The sequence below is a fragment of the Podarcis liolepis genome, assembly GCF_965112155.1.
Source record: "Podarcis liolepis genome assembly, chromosome: 8".
In the NCBI taxonomy this organism is placed as follows: domain Eukaryota; kingdom Metazoa; phylum Chordata; class Lepidosauria; order Squamata; family Lacertidae; genus Podarcis; species Podarcis liolepis.
The window spans coordinates 82,524,625-82,547,830 of record NC_139560.1 but is presented as its reverse complement, the minus strand read 5'-3'; the positions used below and the strand labels follow the sequence as shown (position 1 = coordinate 82,547,830).

The 23,206-nt window shown below is 45.7% G+C and overlaps 2 protein-coding genes across 5 annotated transcripts in view; one reads left to right on the top strand and one right to left on the bottom strand.

Moving 5' to 3' along the window:
- Nucleotides 1-6,492, top strand: part of VWA8 (von Willebrand factor A domain containing 8) — a 91,821-nt gene extending 85,329 nt beyond the window's left edge. The window contains exons 44-47 of one of the 4 annotated variants that reach the window (XR_014529582.1): nt 1,924-2,162; nt 3,336-3,472; nt 4,662-4,725; nt 5,150-6,492. Coding sequence is in view for 3 of the 4 variants with exons in the window: in XM_083518977.1 (XP_083375103.1) it covers nt 1,924-2,162; nt 3,336-3,444 (348 nt within the window). In the remaining variant the exon portion in view is untranslated. Of the gene's footprint in view, nt 1-1,923; nt 2,163-3,335; nt 3,759-4,661; nt 4,885-5,149 lie in introns of those variants that run through there. The other 3 variants (XM_083518977.1, XM_083518979.1, XM_083518978.1) reach the window with 3 other exon arrangements.
- On the bottom strand, nt 5,514-22,591 carry RGCC (regulator of cell cycle). Its single transcript, XM_083519781.1, has 4 exons — nt 22,036-22,591; nt 9,685-9,792; nt 8,552-8,614; nt 5,514-7,766 (listed from the first exon to the last, which is right to left on the bottom strand). The coding sequence occupies exons 1-4, from the start codon at nt 22,316-22,318 to the stop codon at nt 7,759-7,761; spliced, it is 462 nt and encodes a 153-aa protein (XP_083375907.1). The 5' UTR covers nt 22,319-22,591; the 3' UTR covers nt 5,514-7,758.
- Nucleotides 22,592-23,206: the final 615 nt, after the last annotated feature.

Sequence of the window (23,206 nt, the reverse complement as noted above, 5' to 3'; positions counted from 1 at the left end):
CTGCTGGATCCGGCCCCTTGCCCATCTAGTCGAGGATCCTGTTCTCACAGTGGCTGCCAATATATTATTTGTTTTTATGGAGTGACTTTCTAGAATGGCCTCCTTTAACATACGGATTTCCTTCCCTGTCCAGATGGTGTTCTCACCAGTTGCTACTGTTGTGAGTAGTTATAGTTCTCTTCTATGCATTTGAGCTTTGCAGAGGGTTCACAGACCACCTGGACCTCTCACGTTTAATGGGCTTTCTCCAAAAATGGTGTGCGCATGGAGATAGATACAAATAATGAATCTCGTCAACTGAAGATAACACTTCACAAATCCTTTTGTTTCCAAGGAACCACAAAACATTTTATTTTTATTTTTCTGCAAATTCTCATCTCTTGTTGTTAAGGCGTCATATCCCATATTTTACTATTGAAATAAACGCTAGGCACTGGTTGTTTTGCATGCACTTTGAGCCTTCCAGCAAAGGCCGGTTATGGATGGCGTTCATTTTTTCCTGCTCTGCTCTGGAGCGATGCTGTCAGAAATGAAGGGCCATTCTCTTTAATTCCAATTTGGTCAACATGGTGCATTTACCCAGGCCACCCCCTTCTCAGTCCACTGGGGATTTGCCTAAGAAAGCCGGTGTGACATTAACATATGAGAGTGCAGGAGGTGAAATAGTTAAACAAGATACCCAATCAGAACCCAGGGGGGTGGAGTCAGAGGGACTATAAAACCAGCTCTGGGAGGGGCAAAGGGAGAAGTTTGTTGGGAGTAGGGTGGTTGGTTGGAGTGGGAGTGAATTGGAATAGAGCCTGTGGGTAGGTTGAGTTAGTGTAGCGAAATAAGCTGAGTCAGGAACAGTTAGGAACTAGGACAGGGGTCTGCAACCTTTAAGACAAAAAGAGCCACTTGGACCCGTTTCCGAAGAAAAAAAAACTGGGAGCCACAAAACTCGTCATTATAAAAATACCTTTTTAGTCACTTTTTTTATTATTTCTTTGTTTGACCCCTCAGAATTACTCCTCCTCATAGAAATAAACGTTAAATTAACAAGTTACCTTTTTTGTGTGTGTGTGTTCTTCACTCCCCTTCAAAACAGTGACCAGCAGTACATGCCCCCTTTCAATGCAGTGACCAGCGTACATGCCCCTTACAATGTAGCGGGCGGGCGGGAAGGTGACGTCGGGACGGTGCGTGACTAACTCACGCACCGCCCCCATGCGACGTCACAGCCAGTACAGTGGGGAGTGTCGGGGCGCACAATGCGCCTCTCCCCCTCACTAGTATCTGCCCCAGAGCCGCGGCAAAGGTGTAAAAGTGCCACATGCGGCTCCGGAGCCGCGGGTTGCAGACCCCTGGACTAGGAAGACAAGTAAATATCTGAGAGGCGGTTTAGTGAGAGCAGGTAGCGGAAGTTATAGGACCGGATAGGCACCCCATGATTGTAATTGACTGATACCATTTAGGGAACCACACGCTTGTTAAAATGCAATAAAAAAACAGAAGTTTATGTTCCAATTTAACCCTGACTGGACTCAGTATTGTCCCAGGTAGGGCCTGGGTGGTGGCAGCGAGAAATAAAGTGGTGGCACAGGGATCAATAGACAGTGAAACGTCCGGGGACCCTGTGTGATCACCACAGCCGGCACTACAAGTCTTGTCTTATGTTCCCAGTGAGATAAGTTTCTGGTTCACGGGTCCATTTATTTTCCATATTTCTGTCCCAGGGGTGTCCCATCTCATTTTGCTGCCTGAGGTAAAATGGGAAGGTTTCCCTTTTTTTTTCCAATCAAAAAGTTGCTTTATTGTCTGAACTAAAATTTGGACACGAATTCACATGCAATAGGCTTTTCCATTCAATGGGTGCCGAAATGTTTGCTTCCTTGTTTTTCATTTCCGTTCCTCGTTTTGTTGATGTTTTCACCCCCTCTGCAGATAATGCATGCCCACGCGCAGTTCTGTATGAGTGGCGACCACACTCTGGAGGGCACAGAGCACGCCATTCGGGAGATTGCGAAAGAAGAGGCAGACGAGTACTTCGTCATAGTCTTAAGCGATGCCAACCTTGAGCGGTACGGCATCCCCGCAGCCCGGTTTGCTCAAGCCTTGACCATCAACCCCAAAGTGAACGCATTTGCCATATTCATAGGCTCCTTAGGAGATCAGGCAGACAGGTAGGTCAATGAGTTCATGGCATGCATACATATGACATAAGTTTTCTTTAAAAATGTGTTCTGCACAGTTCGCCACAAATCTGCTCAGGTCTGGCATTCTGGCCAGGCTGGTTGCCTGGCATCACACAGAGTTTCTTGTGCTGTGAGCGGCAGAGAACTCATGCCAAGCTGAGCTTTGCAGAAAGCAAAAACTTCTGCCCATGCCAGAGTTCGGTGTGACAAATGAGAGATTCGGCCTTTCTTCTGCTGTGTGTTTAACTCAGTATTGGTTGAAGTAAAATGCTACCTTACCAAAGGGCTGCTTGTATTCTGTGCCTCCAAAGACTACCTCTCGCAATTAAGAAATGTAATAATAATAATAATAATAATAATAATAATAATAATAATAATAAAATCTACTTTAAATCAGTCATTGGTTTTGTGCTCTGGGGAACACAAAACACGTTTCCTCATGGATTTGCTGTATATCCCACATCTTAGGCGACACCCTATTGCAGTCCCATTGGACAAGCCCCATAATATCCGGAGTATTAATGCTGTACTTTCCTTTGTGCTGACTGCCACGCATGTGCATAGCACATAGCAAACATAAAAAGAAAGGAGTCTTGCTGCAGAAAGACTTTTGCAGAGGCAAAGCTTTTTCCGCTTGCTCCCACCAAAGTTTCCAAGTCTTTCAGGTTGCAGTTACAGTACAAGAGATTTAGAAGGAAATTTTTACTTTCTTCTTAAGAGCATTTAAACGTTATTTGATGTATTTAGTGTAAAGGTAAAGGTAAAGGGACCCCTGACCATTAGGTCCAGTCGCGGACGACTCTGGGGTTGCGGCGCTCATCTGGCTTTACTAGCCGAGGGAGCCGGCGTACAGCTTCTGGGTCATGTGGCCAGCATGACTAAGCCGCTTCTGGCAAACCAGAGCAGCGCACGGAAATGGTGTTTTTAACTTCCCGCCGGAGTGGTACCTATTTATCTACTTGCACTTTGACGTGCTTTTGAACTGCTAGGTTGGCAGGAGCAGGGACCGAGCAACGGGAGCTCACCCCGTTCGAACCGCCGACCATCTGATCAGCAAACCCTAAGCTCTGTTGTTTAGACCACAGTGCCACATGCGTCCACGTATTTATTGTAGTGGGACACAATTTGCAATCATGTATTTTTCTCTTTCCTGATCTGCAGGTTGCAAAGGACGCTGCCAGCCGGCCGTTCCTTTATTGCCATGGACACCAAGGACATCCCACAGATTCTACAGCAGATCTTCACCTCCACCATGCTGTCAAACGCCTAGGAAGGGGCCTGCTTTTAATCCGTAACTGGTCAGTTGTATATGGGAAGCACCTCGGTGGAGTTTAAGAGGGTGATCTAATTCTAGTAACATTGGGTGGAATCTAGCGTTGTACTGGTGGACTTTGTGCTTCCGTAAAGGGACTTCGCCTCCCTCCCCAAGCCCACACGCCTCAATGTTTTCTGTGGAGGGTGGAGCCCTCAGCATGATTAGAGGAGAAAGGATAGGAAGAAGAAGTTGCCTTCTACACGTGTAAGTGCTGCTCATGGATGGCACAGAATACAACCCGTAGGCCTTCAATTCGAATAAGTACTATACAGTGGTGCCCCGCAAGACGAAATTAATTCGTTCCGCAATTTTTGCCGTCTAGCGAATTTTTCGTCTTGCGAAGCACGGTTTAAACGGTTTAACAAAGTCGCAAGACGTTTTCGTCTTGCGAAGCAAGCCCATAGGGGAATTCGTCTTGCGAGGCAAATCGCGAACGAAAAAACCTTTCGTCTAGCGAGTTTTTTGTCTTGCGAGGCATTCGTCTTGCGGGGCACCACTGTACTTTACATTGGAGTATATATTGTACTTAAATGGGCATATCTACCTGTTACTGCTACATTTGAGTAAAAACCTTAGTGGTTGGGTTTTTTTTAAGAAACCCCACCCACATTAAAAGCTTTCAGTAATTTAAACTTTCCATCTACAGTTTCCTTAGACACTGATTTGCACTGAATATCTTGTCTACTGCAGGCATGACCAAAGTCCATTTTGGGGGCCTAATCCAGCCAGCTGGTCGGTTTAATCTGGCCCCTGTGGCAGTTTATTTCCTGGGTAAAATCCTAAAAAAACCTCAGCAACTTCAACCCTAAATAAAGCTCAACGACTTTGGTTGGCCCTCACAGCCCTTCACTTCATCAAATCTGGCCCTCTTTGAAAAAAGTTTGGACACCACTGGTCTACTGCAAAAAGCAGGATGTTTTGCCATTTCCCATTGATCCTTTTTTGGAGCTGGTAAAACTCATAACAATTTTCTGTCCGTTAATAAGAATGAATGTGGTAATGTGCACATCGGACGGATCTAATAGTCTTCCTTTGCGTTTTCTGCCTCGAGTAGAAAAGCAGTGTAGTGTTAAGGTGTGGAGGCTAATGGGCTGGGATGCTTTGCAGTTGTCTCACAGGCATCTGAAAACTTCCGATGATTTTAAACAAAAAACCAATTTGTTTAATTCTAGATCGTTAATCTACATTGAATTTGCTGCAGTGTGAGCGGTGATTTGTTCACCCATCAAACTGCAGGTACTGCACACATGGGACAAATAGCGTTTTTAAAAATATATATATAATTTCAGCTATTTATATATCAGTTAATCATGAATGTTTCCAAGTGGTGTACATAGAAATTGCAAAAACATATTAACGAATAAAATAAAATAAAAAATCATTAAAAACTCCAAAGCTTCATTTAAATGCCTTCTGGACTAGAATGGCCACCCCTGTTTTTCAGAAGCTTAGGATTTTCTGCCGCTCTGTGTGGACATCTAACTGTGATTATAAGCAACAGTGCATCTGCAAACACTGAAAGAAAATGCCCAGAGGCATTATATTTGGTTGCAGCTGACTTTCTGAGGCTGTGTTAAGTGAAAATATTTGACCAGGCTAAGAACCAAATCAGATTTTCCCAATCTAAATTTTTCTCTTGAAGCTACTGTTTGTCTCGTAGGAAGGAAAACACTGCATAGCACGATGCTGACTCTGTCCAATTATGAAGTGACGGCAAAAAGTCTCAAGAGAGAGAGAGCTCTGCCATCCACAGTGAAGTGGTACTTGAGAGCCATTCCCTGTCCACTGAATGAGCCAGAAAAATGTGGAGTTGTTCTGAAAGCCAGAGCAGTACAATATCAGAGCAAACTCCTTAGCATCATTTTCCATCGTCCAAGGCAGTGAGATGTTGCTGTACATGGGCATGACAATGTTCCTGATGATGGAAGGGCAACAGATAATAGCATAAAACTGGTAAAGGCCATGAGCTTCCTCTAAATGCGAAACTTTTTTTAAAAAAAACAGCTTAGGGGCAATGCGAGGAATCAAGAGACACAAACGGTAATATTTTATGGCATTCGTAAGCAGACTGGCGTGAAAGCACCACCATCCACGTATGGCAAGCTCTGAAATTCCATTTTAGTTTATTAAGTTGCAAGAGTGAATAATGGTTATGTGTTAAGATGCCTCACAACTCATGCGTCACTTGGCTCTGGACCACATGTTACTATCAGTTTGTTAAATCTGCTAAATTCAAACCAGGGGGAAGAGAGGAATAATATTGTGGATTTCATTCCTCCCCAACAAATCCTCAAGGCGGTTCACAATGTATTTCAAAACGTAAACGTCTCAATTCAAAATTCTGGATTAAGAGAGAGAGGCAAGGTAGGTAGTACATCAGAAAACGAAGCGGGTCAGCAGAATATCTTCAGCTAGAAAATGTTTTAAGATTTCAAGCATTAATTAACATTGTTTCCCGGGGAAATAACAATGAAAGGTGGTTGTTTGCTGAAACAGTCACACCCCCCCCATGTGAGACTGTATGTGTTGTGATACACAAGAGAATGAGCTGGAGAAACAACAAAGCAGTGTGTGAACCAGGCTTTTTAAGAATTGGATGTAAAATGCAAAATACACTTCCTACAAATTTCTTACAACCTTTTTCCTATGTGCAACTCAATGACAAATAGAAAACCTGAGGGGAAGGTTGATTTCTTAAGGACAATGATAGCATTTCTACTTCTGTGCCCTCAGACCCCGAAGGGCTGTACAAAGCACTCTTATTTTTTAAGATTTCTTCATAATTTGGCGTTTGGACTCGTTCCTTGTTTTCTAGACTTTGCATTACACTCACAATGTCAGTCAGTTTTCGGATCTCTTCCCAGCTCAGCCACATTGGCAAGCAAGCAAATGTTTCTTTAAATAGCCCATCTGCTCCATCCAGAGACGTGTGAACAATAATAACCCGTTTTCCCCATTCTGACATTTAAAAGAATAAATAAGGGTCTCTTTGTATCTAGAGAACACGGTGTGTAGGTCTTTATTTTCTATTCTTACTCATAACAGAACTCACCCCGATGTGAACAATTTCCCACGAGTGTTCTTTTTGAAAATATGCTTCAGTGCATCTCTGGAAGTTAATGTACTACAGCCATAAAGAAATTTGCACTTGGAGAAGGGAGGAATTCAGTTCAGGGAAAGCAGCTGCAAGATTTGATAAAAGGTTTTGGGGGGAGAGTCAACTAACCTTTACTGCTGTCCGAGTGATTTATTTAAAGGTGGCTTCTAAAACAGTACAAACCCAGGAGGCGAGTATGATACGAGTCCCCTCAATGCAACCCTCAAATAATCTTCACATTCAAAATAGCCCTGTGGTACAACCCTCCTTCAGAACAGGACGACTGAATTTCCCTCTTCCCAACAAAAATGAATATATCAGGAATATAGTTAGGCTCAGCATTCTTGCCCTCAAAGTTCATCACGAGTAACCAAATATTGAAAGACTGTGCAACACGCAATGTTGCTTTTACTGAAATGAATGTCTACATTAATTAAAACGGGGTCAGGAAACATGCCGGGAGGGGGAGGTATTCCTTATGAAACCAGACCGAATGCAAGAGATCTGGCTTCACAGACTACCGTACGTACGCCAGCCGAGCGTTCCCATTGTTTTGATGCTCAATAGAAGCTCAGTTGCTACAGCTCTGTCGCTCCCATCCATGTCTGTCATATCAGATGAGTACGCCTCTCGTCACTGAGAAAGAGAGGCAGAATTGTGCCAGCCAGCCGGCCAGCGTGCTATCTAATGCAAGATGGAATCCTTGCAAGCCAATGGACACAGGGTGAACTAGAACCACACTGATCTGTGTCAGAAGGATGGTGGTTTCCCGAGTTAACCGCTGTAAGCTTCTGAAAGAATGGGATGAAAGTGTCAAATAGCAGACAGCCCCCTTTTTCAAAACAAAAAAAATCCAGTTCGTATTTTATTTGCATACAAAAATATATTTAACCAAAAAAAGCATTTACATTAGCTATATAAAATTACAAATCTTTTCGTCAGCACTTTTAAATTAATGTTAAGCTATATCTTATGAAAAAGTACGGCATCAGCAAATTTGTTATTTGAAGAGAAAGTTACAAGAGTCGTCACGGTTAAAAGTGGAAGAGCTGATGGCAGGTTGCCCGCTTGGGAGATGAGGGTCTCCGTCTATGTCTCTGTCGTACAGAACAGGATCAGCCCAGACTCAACCTCATCCTTTTGTAGGCCAGTTTCAGGCAAAAACAGTTGTTTCACATACCTATAAGAACATAAGGCAGGGCAGGTATTAAAATGGCCTGCTGTCATGGACTCAACCGTATTTTGGGGGTCAGTTTCCTTAAACCTCTACAACAGCAAGATAACCTTGCTAAGGTCACACACCGCTGCTGGGAAGGTTCACAAGTTATACCAACAAGGAGTAATCATTCCTGCCCTTATGGCCAAACTGAGGATGCAATGGGGACAAGTAGACGAGGGCCGGCCCACCCATGAGACCAGGTGAGGCGATCAGCCTCAGGTGGCAGAATCCATAGGAGCAGATCCGGTGGGGTGCATTCATTGCTGCTGCCATGGTGGCAGCAATGGCTGTGGTTCCACTTTTTTGGGGGGGTCAGACCTGCCTCCTGCTCAGCCCCCCTCCCCCCAAGGCCTCCTCTATAGTGGCCTCTCAATGAATAGCAGGTACTGGGGGGTCTCCTCCCATGCCTAGGAAGGTAATGGCAAGGGCTGCCCTCTGGGGTCTCCTGGGCTCTGCACACCTAGAGTGATTCAGAGGAGGCCCCTTTCCTCCTGCAACGACCTCTGATTCCCACTTCAACTGTTGAGTAAGGTTGGTTGGATTTCCCCCTTGTTTCTGAGTAGATCTTCGCTCGCCCCTTCTTCCCTGGCAGATGCCATTTTGTGGTTTGCCTCAGCTGTCTAAAGTAGGTTCCAGTTTTCACCTGGTATTCATGCCCAGGATCTGAGAGGTGTGGCTGCAGCCATCCTTTCCCAGCCATCTGCAATAAATGAATTTGAGACTGGTTGCCCATTAGCCTGACTTACTTGCCAAGGTCCGATCAAGATCAGCGATAAAATCTTCTAATTCTTTAGTGTCTCCAAGCTTTCCTGGAAAAACAAGCCCAAGATTGATACGGTGCTTTATGGTGCATGTCTAAATAAATAACAATGAACATTTAAAGACACAAATTCATGAGTTTTCCAGAGTTCTAATGCCACTTGAGAAATTATTCACAGGCAACCCAAAGTAACTTACAAAAAGAAAACAGCTACATCCATCCATCAAAACCCAGCAAAGAACATAACATTAAAACATCCCACCCACTAATTTGTCCTAATATGCAGAAGTCTATGCAGTATCAACATTTCTGCAAAGTAATTTTTCAAAATATAATGAAATTTTTTAACGTTATTTTCACTAATGCTATATATGCATTTCTATGCACACTTTACTGCAGTCAGTGCATATTTGTGTGCAATACTTGGCTAGCGAACAGCACTGGGAATTCAGAGAGACACCAATTTAAAGGATGGCTGTGTTTCAGTTCTCGTACTGTTTTGCAAGGTGCAAATCGTGTTAGGTCCACCTTTAAGTGTTAACTGAATCTGATTTCTCCCGATTTCTGTGAAAAGATGTCTGGCCCTTGCATGATAGGAAAATGGCTCTCTCTCTGATCCAGAAGCCCTTCTTCCTAAAATTGGCTGCAAGGAGTGTCTTTTAGAGTTCCTTAGTGGCAAGGAAAATGCACCTGCGCTCCTGAGAAACAAGTTTTATTTCCCATTACTTTATAGATCCTAAAGGTTCTGCCTTGGCATGGAAACAAATTGAGCACTAGCAGAAATGAGGTCCGTAATGCGATCCTGAAGCACAGGCAAACACTGTCTTTGTAGGGCAGGCATCCAAGGGCCACCATCCCACGGAAAAAGGGGCCCGGAGCCACATGTGGGAGCTTAGAGGCCAAAGAGGGTGGTTCCTAAGGAGAAATCCCTCTCTAGCCTGCACACTCTCTGAGCTCATGGTGGTCTTTTCTTCCTCCTCACAGTGGGAGCTTAATCAAGCCAATCCAGGGGTTTGGGGGGTGATGGTGGATTATCTCTACAACACTGAATAAGATACATGGATGCTCAGCATAAACGTGTGCTTATAAACACACCTGTGCTATTCAGAATTGCATTACCTTTGCGAGAAGCTATTGTTGGAGTAGACACAGCTGCAGGAGACAGCGCTGGGGAATTTAGCTTTCCGTCACTGAAACCGAAACTATTTCTGCAGAGTGAATCTGCACCTGCAACAAAAACATATCAAGCATTTAGGGCAGGAAAATCTGTAGCAGCAGTAGCCCCCTTCCTCAACCCCCTCCCACCACCAGAAATTCAATGTTCAAAAATCAATTTAGGGGAAATCCATCTAATAAATATTAGATAATCCCCAGGGCTAGCTGGCTGAATTGGTCCTACTTGGGCCAGCGAGGAGGCCAGGGGAGAATTAGCTGTGGGGTCTCAGAGCAGGTAATCTTCATAAAAGGGGAGGGGGAGGGAAGAGAAGGGAAATAAAAGATCAGGCTGAATTCAAATTAAAGGCCAGGTGAAATAGCTCTGTCTTACAGGCCCAACGGAAGGAGGTTAAATCCTGCAGGGCCCTGGTCTCATGGGACAGAGCATTCCACCAGGTCGGAGCCATCACTGAAAAGGCCCTGGCCTTAAAGGTAAGATGGTGTGTTCACTCGCAAAACTCCCTATGAGACGGGTGCGTTTGAAGGTGTGGGCCTGTTGCCCATGGCAGAAGCAGTGACAAGTTATTGGTGACAAGGGGGGGGGTCAACTCCTCTGGTTCTCATTGCTCCTCCAGCCGTGCAGCCTCCCTTCCCAGCTTGCTAGGAAATATGGCTGCTCTGTGGATGGGGCAGGAAAGTGAGCCAGTAGGCCTGCCTCTAAAAGCAAAGGGGCAAAGGAAGCCCCCACCCTCTCAGGCTGCCCCCACATCCTCCTCTCCTTTCTCATCTGACAGCAACTGTCACCCGAGCCAGCTGGAAGGTTGTGCAATCTTCTTCACTGGAGGTTTTTGAACAGAAGAGTCCATCTGTCAGGGATTATTTAGCTGTGGTTCTTGCGTTGCAGAATCTTGGACCTAGAAGGTCCGGGGGGGGGCGGGTTCCCTTGCAGCAATCTGATTCTATGAAATGCAACCATGAAATTACCTGGAGGAACAATGTTTGAATTCTCAAGCGACGAGAAGCCATGCACTTATTGTGAGATGATAAGCTTCCTCTACGCACCCACAATGTCCCGTCCCGTCCCCCGGAGAGATTCTGATCTGCAGCTAGATGGGATTTCTACCTGAGCAGCTATCTGGAATGCTTGAGAAGGCAAAATTAGCACGGGGATTGTTCCATCGGCTTATCTGAATGCCAGAACTAACTGCAAGGCTTGAAACAACCACGGTAAATCACAAGACATTTCAGGACAATGGCAGCAGCTGACAATGGCAGCGTGGCTTCGAAGGCGTTCTCAAGATATAATGCTGTTTGACTTTTGTGCTTCAGTCTTAATGCTCCTTCTGTCTCTACCAGCTGCTCTCTGCCTCTTTGGCTGTGGTTCATGCGCAGCAGCTCATAAAAGGTTTCTTCTGCTGTCGGCTTCTTCTAACGGAATGAAATAGGCTAGGTGGGCAAGGGGGTGAAAATATTTAATGTACTCTTGCATGCAGCAGACATCCCACTGAACCCAACACAACGAGCTACAGTATGTGTGTTTATTTACACTTCTGTTCGTCCTTCGCGGGGTTCGGAGAGCTTGGCATAAAGCCCCTGTTCACTAACTAGGCTGAGACCTTCCCCCAAACCGCTCCAGGCCCCTATGTAAATGGCTATTATGGGCTCCGTGCCCACAGAAGTACAGCTCTAGAAATAGGGGGAGGATTTTAAGGGGCTGAAAAGCTCCCCTGCATCCCCTGTGTCTATTAAAATAGGAATCTAATTGATCCATGTGGATTTGTGTGCTTTCGGCCAGACACATGAAAGCATGCGCTGCCCTGGCTGATTAGATCTGATGTAGCTTGGATGTGCTGAAAACAAACTTCTGCCTTCGGGCCATTCGATAGTGTTGTAAACAAAAAATGCCCTTTTTCCTTATGGGGTATCCAAGAGCCCATATAGAGTCCTTGCATAGGTTCCCTATTGGAAGGAGAAAATAACAGAGGCCAACCAGAGAATATTGAGAAGCAAAGCAGCTAGTAAGCTTGATCTTCATTGATCTGTTGCAACAGGGTGCTGCCCTCACCTGCAGGAAAAGAGGAGGACCCAGAAAAATGGTGCGCAAGGCCTTATAAAGACTTTTAAAATTGCCACCCTGTAGATCAAGACCACCCCCAGAAACATCATACATACATCACAGAAGGGGTGTAACCTAAGACCACCCCTCAGATACATCACACCTACATCACAGAAAAGGCGGTCTAAAACAGAAATTTCAATATCGTTTTCTCCTGTTGTTGTTTATCTCCTGTCTGGCAGGTTACTTGATTGGATTGCCTGGGGACCCTGGCCATTCTTTTGTAGTGATAAATATTTCCTGGGCCAGGTCACAGGCTCACACCCTATTCATATCTTAAATGTGCCCTTAAGACAGGATTTGTGAAGGAAAAGACAATGGGGAGGTTTCCCACTTTGACCTTGCGGAGAAAACATTTGCTCAGTTTAGGAATCAAAATGGTTCCAGGTCGGTCTTCCTGTGCTGATCTATGTACGTGCTTGGTTGGTACGCTTATGAACATTACCATATATCTAAGACCTCAAAATTCCTATCACAATAGGGAGCAAGATCTTCGAGGCCTGATGGCACGGCAGAGAAAACAAAAGGTTCAGATAACTGGCAAATATTTAACCAATTCCGTGTTATCAGCTCCACTCGGTTTTTAATCACCCCTTCCACATTCTGGGTTCCCATAATAGCAACACTCTTGAAATTATGCTATTTATTAGGTGAAAATATAGAGGGTTTTTTCAAAGTTTCTTGTTCCTATGGCTATATGGGCGCTGGACTACAAAAGCTAGTAGAGAATGAAAGATGAAACTGGGTATTTTAAAAATGAAACGCACACAGACAGACAGGCAGGCAGGTAACATTTTGAATGTGGACCATGCTGTAACCTGGAAGTCTGCTCCTCAGGGTAGCATTTTCTTTTTCATAATAATAAAAATTAAGTAAATGAACTTCAGCAGAAGCTGAAGGATACGCCACAACTCTAAACAGTGGACTCTGCCTTGGAGAGGCAACTTTAAGCATTTTAAAACTATCCAATGTGCAGAAATCAATATGTTGATGACAAGCAGCTCTAATTCCCATTACAATTGGTTTCATAGCTTCTGTCCGCATATATAGTAGGGATAACTGAGGAGAAATGTGAGGCTGCTGAACATAATTTTCTTTTCCCAATACAAAATGGTTTTCTGTCAAGGTAAATCTACAACCTGAGGATGATATTCCAGCGGAAACAGTAAGAAGCGTATTGGGGGAGAATGACCCTCCATCCCCCCCCCCCATGTCCTGATCTTTTAATGTATGTGAATTTTTTTGTATTGCTGTAGATGACAATTTACAAAACGGTTACGCCTCTAAATCCACATGTAGTAATATCTCATGCTCCAACATAATCCATTTTTTATCAATCTTTCTCTGAATAAAGCTGAGTTGCCTCGGCTGAAAAGCACCATAATCTCCCATCTGCCCCTTTCCGATTTTCCGCTGGCCAATTCAGGTTACTTTTTCTGAAATGCAAAAACAGGTATAATTTTGGGCCATTGTTTCAAACTACCTGCCAACCTAGCAGTTCAAAAGCACATCCGGCAGGAAGGTAAACAGCATTTCCGTGCGCTGCTCTGGTTCGCCAGAAGCGGCTTAGTCATGCTGGCCACATGACCCAGAAGCTGTACGCCGGCTCCCTTGGCCAATAAAGTGAGATGAGTGCCGCAACCCCAGAGTTGGTCACAACTGGACCTAATGGTCATGGATCCCTTTACCTTTACCTTTACCTGTTTGGAGAGGGGTGTGGAGAACTTGAAACAAAAAGGGTAAGTTCTGAAGTATCATAATATGTGCCGCCACAACTCTTCCTAAAGCTGTTAATTGTAATTTATTCCATCTACTCATGCCCTTAAAAAAAAAACTCACTAAAAGAACAAATTAAAGCATGTAATTTGTTCAAGTTTCAGGGTATCCAGATTCCAATGTATTGGAATTCTTATGGCATTGTGGAATATTTATCCATTCTTTTAGCAGCATTTAATCATTGGGGGTATACTGAAATATGTTATTTAAGATGTATCCAAAAAGCCAGGTATTTCAAATTCGCCAGGTTTTTCGACAATGCTCTTACGGTATTCTGCATCATTTGAGTCATGCGTATCATATCATCTGCATAGAGGTTCAGGATATACTATTCTCCCTCCCTCCTGTGAGCCCTTCTATTTCTATCATTATGCATGGCTATTGCCAAAGGCTCCAGGGAAAGGGCATAGAGCTGTGAGCATAAGGGAAATCTCTGGTGTCTACTGGGACCCACATCTAACTTATTGGTATGAACTACTGCAAAATTGGCACTACGCGATGCTTTGATTGAGGCTACAAAATTATTTCCTAATTAGAAATTTTCAACTACCTAAAGCAGAAATGTTTTTTTTTTAAAAAATGACTACTGCAATGCACTTCATGTGGGGTTGCCCTTGAAGATGAAGTTGTAACTGTCATCAGCTGAAGGGAGCGCGGCTCTACACACCAGCCCTCTGATGTTTCAAGTACCATGTTATACCGAACAGTAAGCTTTTGGGCTGTACTGTCTCTCTCTTCAACCCTCTTGGATCCTAGCATGGGGATTCGATTCCTAGCATGGGGATTCGATTCCTGGGAATGTATCGTTTAATATTTAGCATCACCCCAGATAGAATGTGGGCACCAAGTGTCCCAACCATGTCCTTCGCTTGCGTCTGACTCCTGATGCCAGTCGCACTAACTTTGGTGGATCAGACTACGAAAAATTCTAAGGAAAGTATCGTCAAGCCCAGTTCTTTGAATGTGAATTCAAGTTCCTAAGCAGATTCAGCCTGCTTTGGCTGAAGCAAAACTTACTTAATGAAGGGTTTGGAGTACAGAAAGATGGATGCTTACCTTGGCAGGCAAAATAATTCATGGTTAGCTCCAGTTATTTCTATTCCAGACTTCAGTGAAACCTCAAGAGATCTACTTACATGCAGGACGGCCTGCCTCTTAAGCAACAGTTAGTTATTACACTAGTCGAAAGGGCAGTGGAAGAACACTCAGAGTTTCCTTTTAGAGCAAAAAGGGAAGAAATCACCATGCAATTATTTTTAAACAACACATTTATTCTGGAACAGCTGTACTCAACTATTTTTTTCTGACTGGGGACCCACCTTTAGTCCAGACATGCACTGCGGGATCCGATTTTTAACTTTATACCATATAATCTATACAGTGATAGCAGTGATGCTGAAACCCACTTTAGGTCAGATCATGCCTCACTAATGGGTGGAAAACCAGTGTCCTAGAAGACAACCCTTAATCCTTAGTGTTATAGGAGAAAGTCAGCCTGCATCTTTGACTTAAACGTATTCTTCCACGCCAGTCCAACTTCCGAGCAGTGCAAGATTCCATGGGATTGTATTTCCTTTGGGAATGAGGCACTGTGGAGTCTTAATGATACATGGTTTATTTCCTCTGATAGTCTTGGATTCAAACAGAAATCCTTTGATGCCCAGGAGAGAGGTAAAAGGTAAAGGACCCCTGGTTAAGTCCAGTCAAAGGTGACCATGGGGTTGTGACACTCATCTCGCTTTCAGGCCGAGGGAACTGGTGTTTGTCCACAAGCTTTCCGGGTCATGTGGCCAGCATGACTGAACCACTTCTGGTGCAACAGGACACTGTGATGGAAGTCAGAGAGCACGGAAACGCCGTTTACCTTCCCGCCAGAGTGGTACCTATTTATCTACTTGCACTTTGATGTGCTTTCAAACTGCTAGGTTGGCAGGAGCTGGGACAGAGCAATGGGAGCTCACCCCGTCACAGGGATTTGAACCGCCGACCTTCTGATCGGCAAGCCCTAGGCTCTGTGGTTTAACCTACAGCGCCACCCACTACACAGATGTAAAAACTAGGTCAGGATATGCACCCTGGCTTTTAAAGTGGTACACATCCTGTGAAACAATATTGAGCCCTAACGTTTAAACAAACTATTCAACAGGTGCGCATTGGGGCCACGGTCCCCGTGGGACTCCCCATGCTACACCTCTGGGTTTTTTTTGTATGCATCACAACCAGCATCTCTCTATGCAAACAAAAACAAAACTTATTCAAAATGGTCTAACTTGGAATAGAAGACCCCAGTGCTTTTGCCAGAGACATGCTTTGCAGATTTGTTGCAGCAAAATACCAAGACCTTGTCATCATCAATAGGTGGACAAGGTTGACTTACCCTTCGATTATTCAGAGATGGAAGTCTACAGATGCAGTTCTAAGCTGTGTCGAGTTCGATTTAGTCTATAGCTTTGTGCCACAAAAGCACAATCCATCTTTGGTGGAGTTCCACTGACTGAATTCAGCATGAAAGCATGGAGAGACCAAACTTGGCTGTTGGGCCAAAAATAAATTATGTCTAACATCCAATCAAGTGGTAGTCATCCAAACCTGAGACAGAAGAGTCAGCAGAACTAGCGAAATCCTCAGAGCATTTTACAATCCAGCACAATATCAAAGTTTCCAGAAGGATACAAGCCACAAAATCCATGCCTTCACAAGGTTATGCTCCAGTTCTGACAACGCCCCACTGAAATCTGTGCCATGAATAGGTAATTATTGGGCTGGCCAAACCTGTGGCCCTCCAGAGGTGGTTGGGCTCCAACTTCAATCCACCCTGACCACCAGCCATGCTGGCTGGGGCTGATCTGAGCTGGAGTTCCAGCAAAATCTGGCCAGATGTTCCCCACCCCTGGCCAAGTGCTGATGCCACCCAAACTCTCTTTGCATCTGCAACTAACTGTCCATGTAGAACAGGGGTTGTCAACCTGGTCCCTGCCACCCACTAGTGGGCATTTCAGGATTCTAGGTGGGCGGTAGGGGGTTCTCTGGCACAAGCTGAATCCTCCTTCCATCGAGCACTGGTGGGCGGTAAGGAAATTTTACCATCAAGAAAGATGCATTAGTGGGCAGTAGGTACAAAAAGGTTGACTACCCCTGGTGTAGAATATCAGGCCCCATGTGTGTCCTGAAGAGTGCATGTAGGTAAATAAAAAGGTTGACTACCCCTGGTGTGGGATGCGGGTGGCGCTGTGGGTTAAACCACTGAGCCTAGGGCTTGCCGATCAGAAGGTCGCGGTTCGAATCCCCGCGACGGGGTGAGCTCCCGTTGCTCAGTCCCAGCTCCTGCCAACCTAGCAGTTCAAAAGCACGTCAAAGTGCAAGTAGATAAATAGGTACCACTCCAGCGGGAAGGTAAAGGGCGTTTCCGTGCGCTGCTCTGGTTCGCCAGAAGCGGCTTAGTCATGCTGGCCACATGACCCGGAAGCTGTACGCTGGCTCCCTCGGTCTGCAAAGCGAGATGAGCACCGCAATCCCAGAGTCGGGCACGACTGGACCTAATGGTCGGGGTCCCTTTACCTTTACCCCTGGTGTAGAATATCAGGCCCCATGTGTGTCCTGAAGAGTGCATGGGGCCAACGGCAAAAGTCCATAGCCAGGACTGCGGGGTTTGAAGGGAAGGGAATCAACTTTTCTGCATGAGTGGAAAGTCTTTCTATGGCTCATGAATGTGTTACTGGAACATCACCTTTTCCCTCCATCTCCAATGTGAACATGCTGCTTTTGGTATATTTACACACAGAGATTCAGACACCCACCAGCCTTGCTGGCACAAACTAGGCGTTTCCAGATGGAGGAGCTCTTAGGCATTAGGCGCCCTGGTTCAGGAGAACCACACAGGGATGGCCAGTTCCAATTTGCTGCACAATCGTGCACAACGTCCTTCTTTGGATGGTACTGCTTATCTACTGTAGGTCTGCTGCCCAGCTAGTCTTCCAGCAGTGAGGGAAGTTTGTTCGGCTGCAAGCAAATACACCTTGATTCCAATCCAGGAAGAGAGACAGAGAAACGAGCAGCTAAGAATTACTACAAACATGTAGTATGAATTTAACTTACTTAATAAATACCCCTAGATCTCCCATTTATATTTCACAAGAAAGTCTTACTAATGTGCACAATAAGCATTTCATCTTTGTATAGAAAAGAATATATTGAAATAGAAATGAGACAGAAATACGTACTGGAACATTATTATAAGATTAATGTCTAAAATATTAGATTCCCTACTATTGTTCTGAAATTGCACATCTCAGTCAGTCAGTACAGAACATATAGAATTAACCTTCTACATGATAGTTGCAGTGACAAATGGAAACTCTATTATTGCCTCAGAGTAGTGACTGGATAAATAAGTTTTGGGAATTAGTTTTGATGTAAAAATTAACTGATTATTTTTGTCGCTAATGGTTCTGAAACCAAGGCGAATACATAACAGTGATGACAAGGGACAGCCTTAGCTTTTGTCTTTAGTCCGTTCAGAATTGGATTTAGACAAATCTTAGCTCGCAAATCTGTTTAAATCACATGAACTCATCTTCTATACTTTGCTCCAAAGAAGATCACAAAAGGAAATGGCCATCTAGAGCCTTTATAAAAACTAGTCATTGCATTCGACTCTTCTGCAAATTCTACATTGAAGAAATAAAGGTTGCTGTGTAAGGAGAGACCACTGATGGATCCCAAGGGCCAGAAGGCAATAGGCGCTCCAGTGCTGGTAGCAGAGGCCCTCACATTGGTGCTGCAGTTACACCTAGAACCTACACCTAGTACCTCCTGCTCTGGAACCCATCACGATCGCACACGGAGTGGGCAGGTCAAAGGCAAAGTGGGGAGGTTAGCTATCAAGACTCTCAGTTATCGATCCACTGCGCAATGCAGATGGTTACAAGGACACAGTATAGTCACAGCCCTAGTCCCAAAACAGAGAGAGAGTAGAAAGAGCTGGTCGAATGCTTTTCTTGGCTTGTGGTTAAGCTACTAGCTAGCAGAGATCAGAAGAAGCCGATATGAATTTGCAGGAAGCCAGAGGAGAGGGTATGTGTAAGGTGGCTTGCTGTTCCATCCAATAAAAGTTGTTTACAGACAAAATGCCACCTAGCAGCCGCCTTCTTTTTTTAATACTGCGGTTGCTGCAGATTTGTGTTTTTAGAGCATGTCTCCTGGTGGCCTGGCTTCTCCCACACTGACATTTCGCATAAGCGTTACCAAGGAAACGGCGGGGTAATGAATTTGGCACCACAGTTTCGCTACAGAGACAAAAAGGGGAATAAACTTGTATTCAAAGAGGGAGAGTCGATGTTTGAACAGTACTGGACTGTGAGCGGCTGTAAATTTAGCAGTGTGTGTCATAGAAGGCCAAGGAGGAGAAGCAGTCAAGTTATGACATCTGTGCATTTCCCTAGAATAAAGGCCCTCTCTATTAATCCTGCTACGCCTTTCGGATTTCTTTACAAAAGGTCACTGTCGTTTCTTTATATTGCCATTCAAGAATACCAAGAAAGAAATCAAGGCATGTCTATGTAACTAGAAGTCTGCCTCCTCCCAATTTGACGAGGGTTTAAACACCCCCAGACCCCGACTTGTCTTTTTATATAACTGAAATACTTTATTGTCACTTGTACAACTTGTACCCAGTGAGATTACACGAGCACCCCCCACTCAGCTCTCTTAGTCTTAATTCCCCTCGTTTACTGACTCACACCCGTCAAACCCGAAAGTCAGTTGCCCGGTTGTTATCTTTTCATTCAGCAGCCTAACAGCCAACGGATAAAAGCTGTTCTTTACCCTGTTGGTGCGACTAATCCTGCTTCCATATCTTCAGCCCAAGGGCAGGAGATCAAGAAAGTGCCGGCCAGGGTGTGAATCATCCCTGAGAATTTTCCTCACTCTCCTGAGGCAACGTTCTTCCGCTATTTCATCCAGTGGATTCACGGGACAGCCCATAATATCTTGTGCTATATTCACCACCCTCTGTAGGCACTTCCTATCAGTTGATGTCAAACCAGCGTCCCACACCGTGATGCAGTATGAAAGGACACTTTCTATTGTGGACTGGAAGGAGGAGATCATCAAATGTTGATTGACATCCTTCTTCCACAATACTCTGAGGAGATGGATATACACAGCGATGGAGACCCTGCAGCCTTCCAGATGTTGGTGGACTACAATTCCCATGATCCCTGGCTGGGCCTGAAGGACCACAAGCTCCCCATTCGTGCCCTAGAGCTAAATCGTCTTCTTGAGAACCCAACAACCATCTTTGGTGATCTCCCTCGTTCAACCCACTCAACAGACTGGACATGGTGCTTTAGCCCCTATTTCATATGCTTTATCGTGGCAATATTTCAGGCATTATTAAATTTGGATTTTCACTGTTGCTTTGGAATATGATTGTGGTCAAACGACATCGTAGCAAGAAGGATGGTGTTAAAAGTTGTCTGAATGGAAGCTGCGAGAGGAGGACAGGCTACCTGGCAGGGCAACAGAAGCCTTTTTTCCAAATATTGCCTGTGTGGTTCCAAATATCTTTATACAGCAGCTGCACATTTGCATTGTGTTTTCTTTTTTAAGAAACAGAATGTTTGAATTCTCATTTTGTGTGTGCTAAATTATGTCACACTGCAGATTTGGGAAACCATTAGGTTCCCCACAGCCCCTTGTGACAGGTAGGTAGGGTCACCATCTGTGAGTCACCTGGTCCTACCACAAGACCAGCCCCCTCAAATATTTTACTGGGGTGTGTGTGAAGGGACCTGGGACCCTAGGAATTGGCCCTTATGGAACAAGCTTACAGCTGTGGTTTGAAGCAGCTGCAACAACCCCGTTCTCTAGAGATCCCTCCAGATGTTCTACTGTTCCATTGAAGAACGGGTGGGAGTACCCTGCTTATCTTTTCAGGATTAGAGGACTTCAATACTGCGAGGCACCTCACATGCAACACAGTGGAGATGCTGTTTTTAGGCCTGGGCTATGTATCAACCCATTGCCCAGGACTGGTTTGAGGGCTGGAGCATGATGGCACCTTCACTCAGAGGTATATTGTCAAGCCTTAGTTTCCTTCTCCAGCTGCCTCCTTCCTCCCTGAGCCGGGTGCTGGCAGTGGGGGGAGCCGAGGCGGTTTCACATCAGCGCCACGTGGGGACGGGGCCAAATGACGCTCCTTCCTTTTCAACAACACAACGGATCTCGGTTGGTTTGAGCGTGGTGCTGATAACGCCAAGGTTGCCGGTTCGATCCCCGAATGCATGATCCTCAGGATTCCTTGAAACTCTACAATTCTACAATCACTATGATCACATTCTTTAGCTGGCGATACATTGCGATGTTGGAAAGTTGATATTGCCCAGCCCTAGCTGCTTCCATGGCCAACCATGAAGATTTTTAGCACTTTTCTATACAAGTCCACTCCAGTGAATTCTAGGGGACTTAGGACTAGATCTCCCAACCACCAGAGTTTTAATGACACAAGATATATCGCAATAAATATCGTCAGCAGGAAAAACACAGGCACAAAACAAAGCTGCGCTTTTGTTTCTGTTGGGTGGGGGTGTCTGTGTCCCAAGACAGGTAAAAATAGCTTTGAGAAGCATTCCTCTCTCAAGAACAAGCCGGGTAAAGAAGCTGACGGCTTTGGGCAGCAAATTGCTGGAAGCAAATGTTTTGGAGCAGTTAATTCTCAAGTGCAGCAGTCAAGTCCCGGCTCTGCTATGAATGGCACTGAGCAAACTGTCAGAAAATGCATCTGTCGTAAAGAGGTGTTTTTTTTGTAAATAAGAAACAATTTTGGGAGCCTATCAGAGTAGAGATGCAAAAGATAAAGGTCAAGCCAGCACCTTTTTCAGAAGAACACTGACACTAAGCAGCAGCACACCTGAGCTTCTCAAATGCATGGGTGGGGGGGAGGCTAAGTGCCAACCCGAAATTAAGTCCATAGATGACCATTCAGAGTGGGCACCTCCTGTTTACCAAGGCAGGGAGAACAGCAGTCAATTTCACAGGACTGCACATCTATCCGCACATTTTAAACAAGTAAGCAAGATTCAGCGCACTAACATTCAAATGCCCATGACAGGTGAAGCAGCCCCGTGTGTGCTCCATAGAGCTGGACTTGAACCGGGAACTTCAGCTGACACTCGGAGCCATTTCTGCTCTGGGCAATTGAATCCCCATCATTCATGCACACGTCCGTGTCGACTTCAGCTCCCCCCTGAAGCGCTCGAGAAAGCAAGCGCTTTCTGTGGGGCAGACGCGTGTCCGTCGAGCAAAAGGACGGGGAGGAGATGAGCCCAGGATCCCCGAGAGATCCTTAAGGGATCCCTTGAAGAGGGGGCTGAAATAAAGGGGGAGAGCTCCCTCCTGGCAGCAGCAGCAGAACATGGACTCACTCTGGGCGTCGCGGCGGAAGAGGGACTCCGGAGGCTCCTCGCCGGGGAAGCGGCGCTCCTGGGCGCCGGGAGAGAAGGCGTCCAGCACGGCGTCGAACTCGCGCAGCTCCTCCGCCAGGTCCCCGGGAGCCCCGTCGAGAGAGCAGCCAGGGGGCCGCCTGGCCGAGACGCTCCCGTCGGCGGAGAGACAGGGGCGCCTCCGCCCGCCGAGCTCCGCTGCTCCCCGACGCCCCGACGGCTCCAAGGCGCCCCAGGGCTGCTGCTGCTCCTCCGGACGCTGCATGGCCGCCGGGCGGAGAGAGAGACGTCCAGCCAGAGGCGCCCAATTCCCCCTCCGACGGAGCCGACCGGGAACCGCCGCCGCCGCCGTCGAGGAACGGGAGGCAGAGGCAGGGGCCGCCCACGGAGCCTGCTTCTTCCCCGCCCCGTCTCTCTCTCTCGTCTCTCCGGCGGAGGGAGGCGGGAAGGCTCCCCGGCGCCCCGCCCAGCGACGCCGGCTGCTGGCTGCGAACCGCCCGACGGTCTTGGCGCGCGCAGGGCGGCATACAAAGGGGGATATCCGTGCGCGCGCGCGTGCAATTGCGGTTATCGCCGATTAAACTGCAGGATGCTGTTCTGGTAAGTTTTCATTGAAGTAGCATATGCTCTGAATCGTGCGCGATTTCTCTTTTGTGCATTGCTCCCAATGTCTTCGGAATAAGAGCGTTTCTGCAAATGCAGAAGGAACATAGCTGTTCCTCACAGATTTGAAAATAAGGGATCAGCAGCCAAAATAAGGGATTTTGGTTTAGTTTATACAGAAATCCGGCACTGATGGAGCCATAGCTGCTTTTGCTGCGACTGACTGTGTTTTGCAGGGGGTTGGACTAGATGATCCTAAGGGTCTACAACTCCCACCAAAGAAGAGGGGCAGACAAAACTGAGGAACGACGTCGAGATGGCAAAGCTTACAGGCAGAATTAGAAACCAGGAAGAGGACCTCTTTAATAAAGAATGGGGAAAGTTTATAATTTAGCTGAAAAGCTATTGTAAAGAGTTACATACATTGGTAGGATTGACAGAAAACTTGTAGTAAAAATTTGAACGATAGATGGACAAATGATTTATAAAAATAGAGTTATGAAAGGGATGCAGAGGGGAAATCACTATATTAAGATGCTGCACTGGTTGG

What these genes read in the sequence shown, in the direction of transcription:
- RGCC (XM_083519781.1), bottom strand. Translation starts at nt 22,318, where the DNA reads ATGCAGCGTCCGGAGGAGCAGCAGCAGCCCTGGGGCGCCTTGGAGCCG. An exon ending in CTTCCGCCGCGACGCCCAGA is followed by an intron (nt 9,793 to 22,035) that starts GTGAGTCCATGT and finishes TTTTTGTTGCAG; the next exon opens with GTGCAGATTCACTCTGCAGA. An exon ending in AACAATAGCTTCTCGCAAAG is followed by an intron (nt 8,615 to 9,684) that starts GTAATGCAATTC and finishes TTGTTTTTCCAG; the next exon opens with GAAAGCTTGGAGACACTAAA.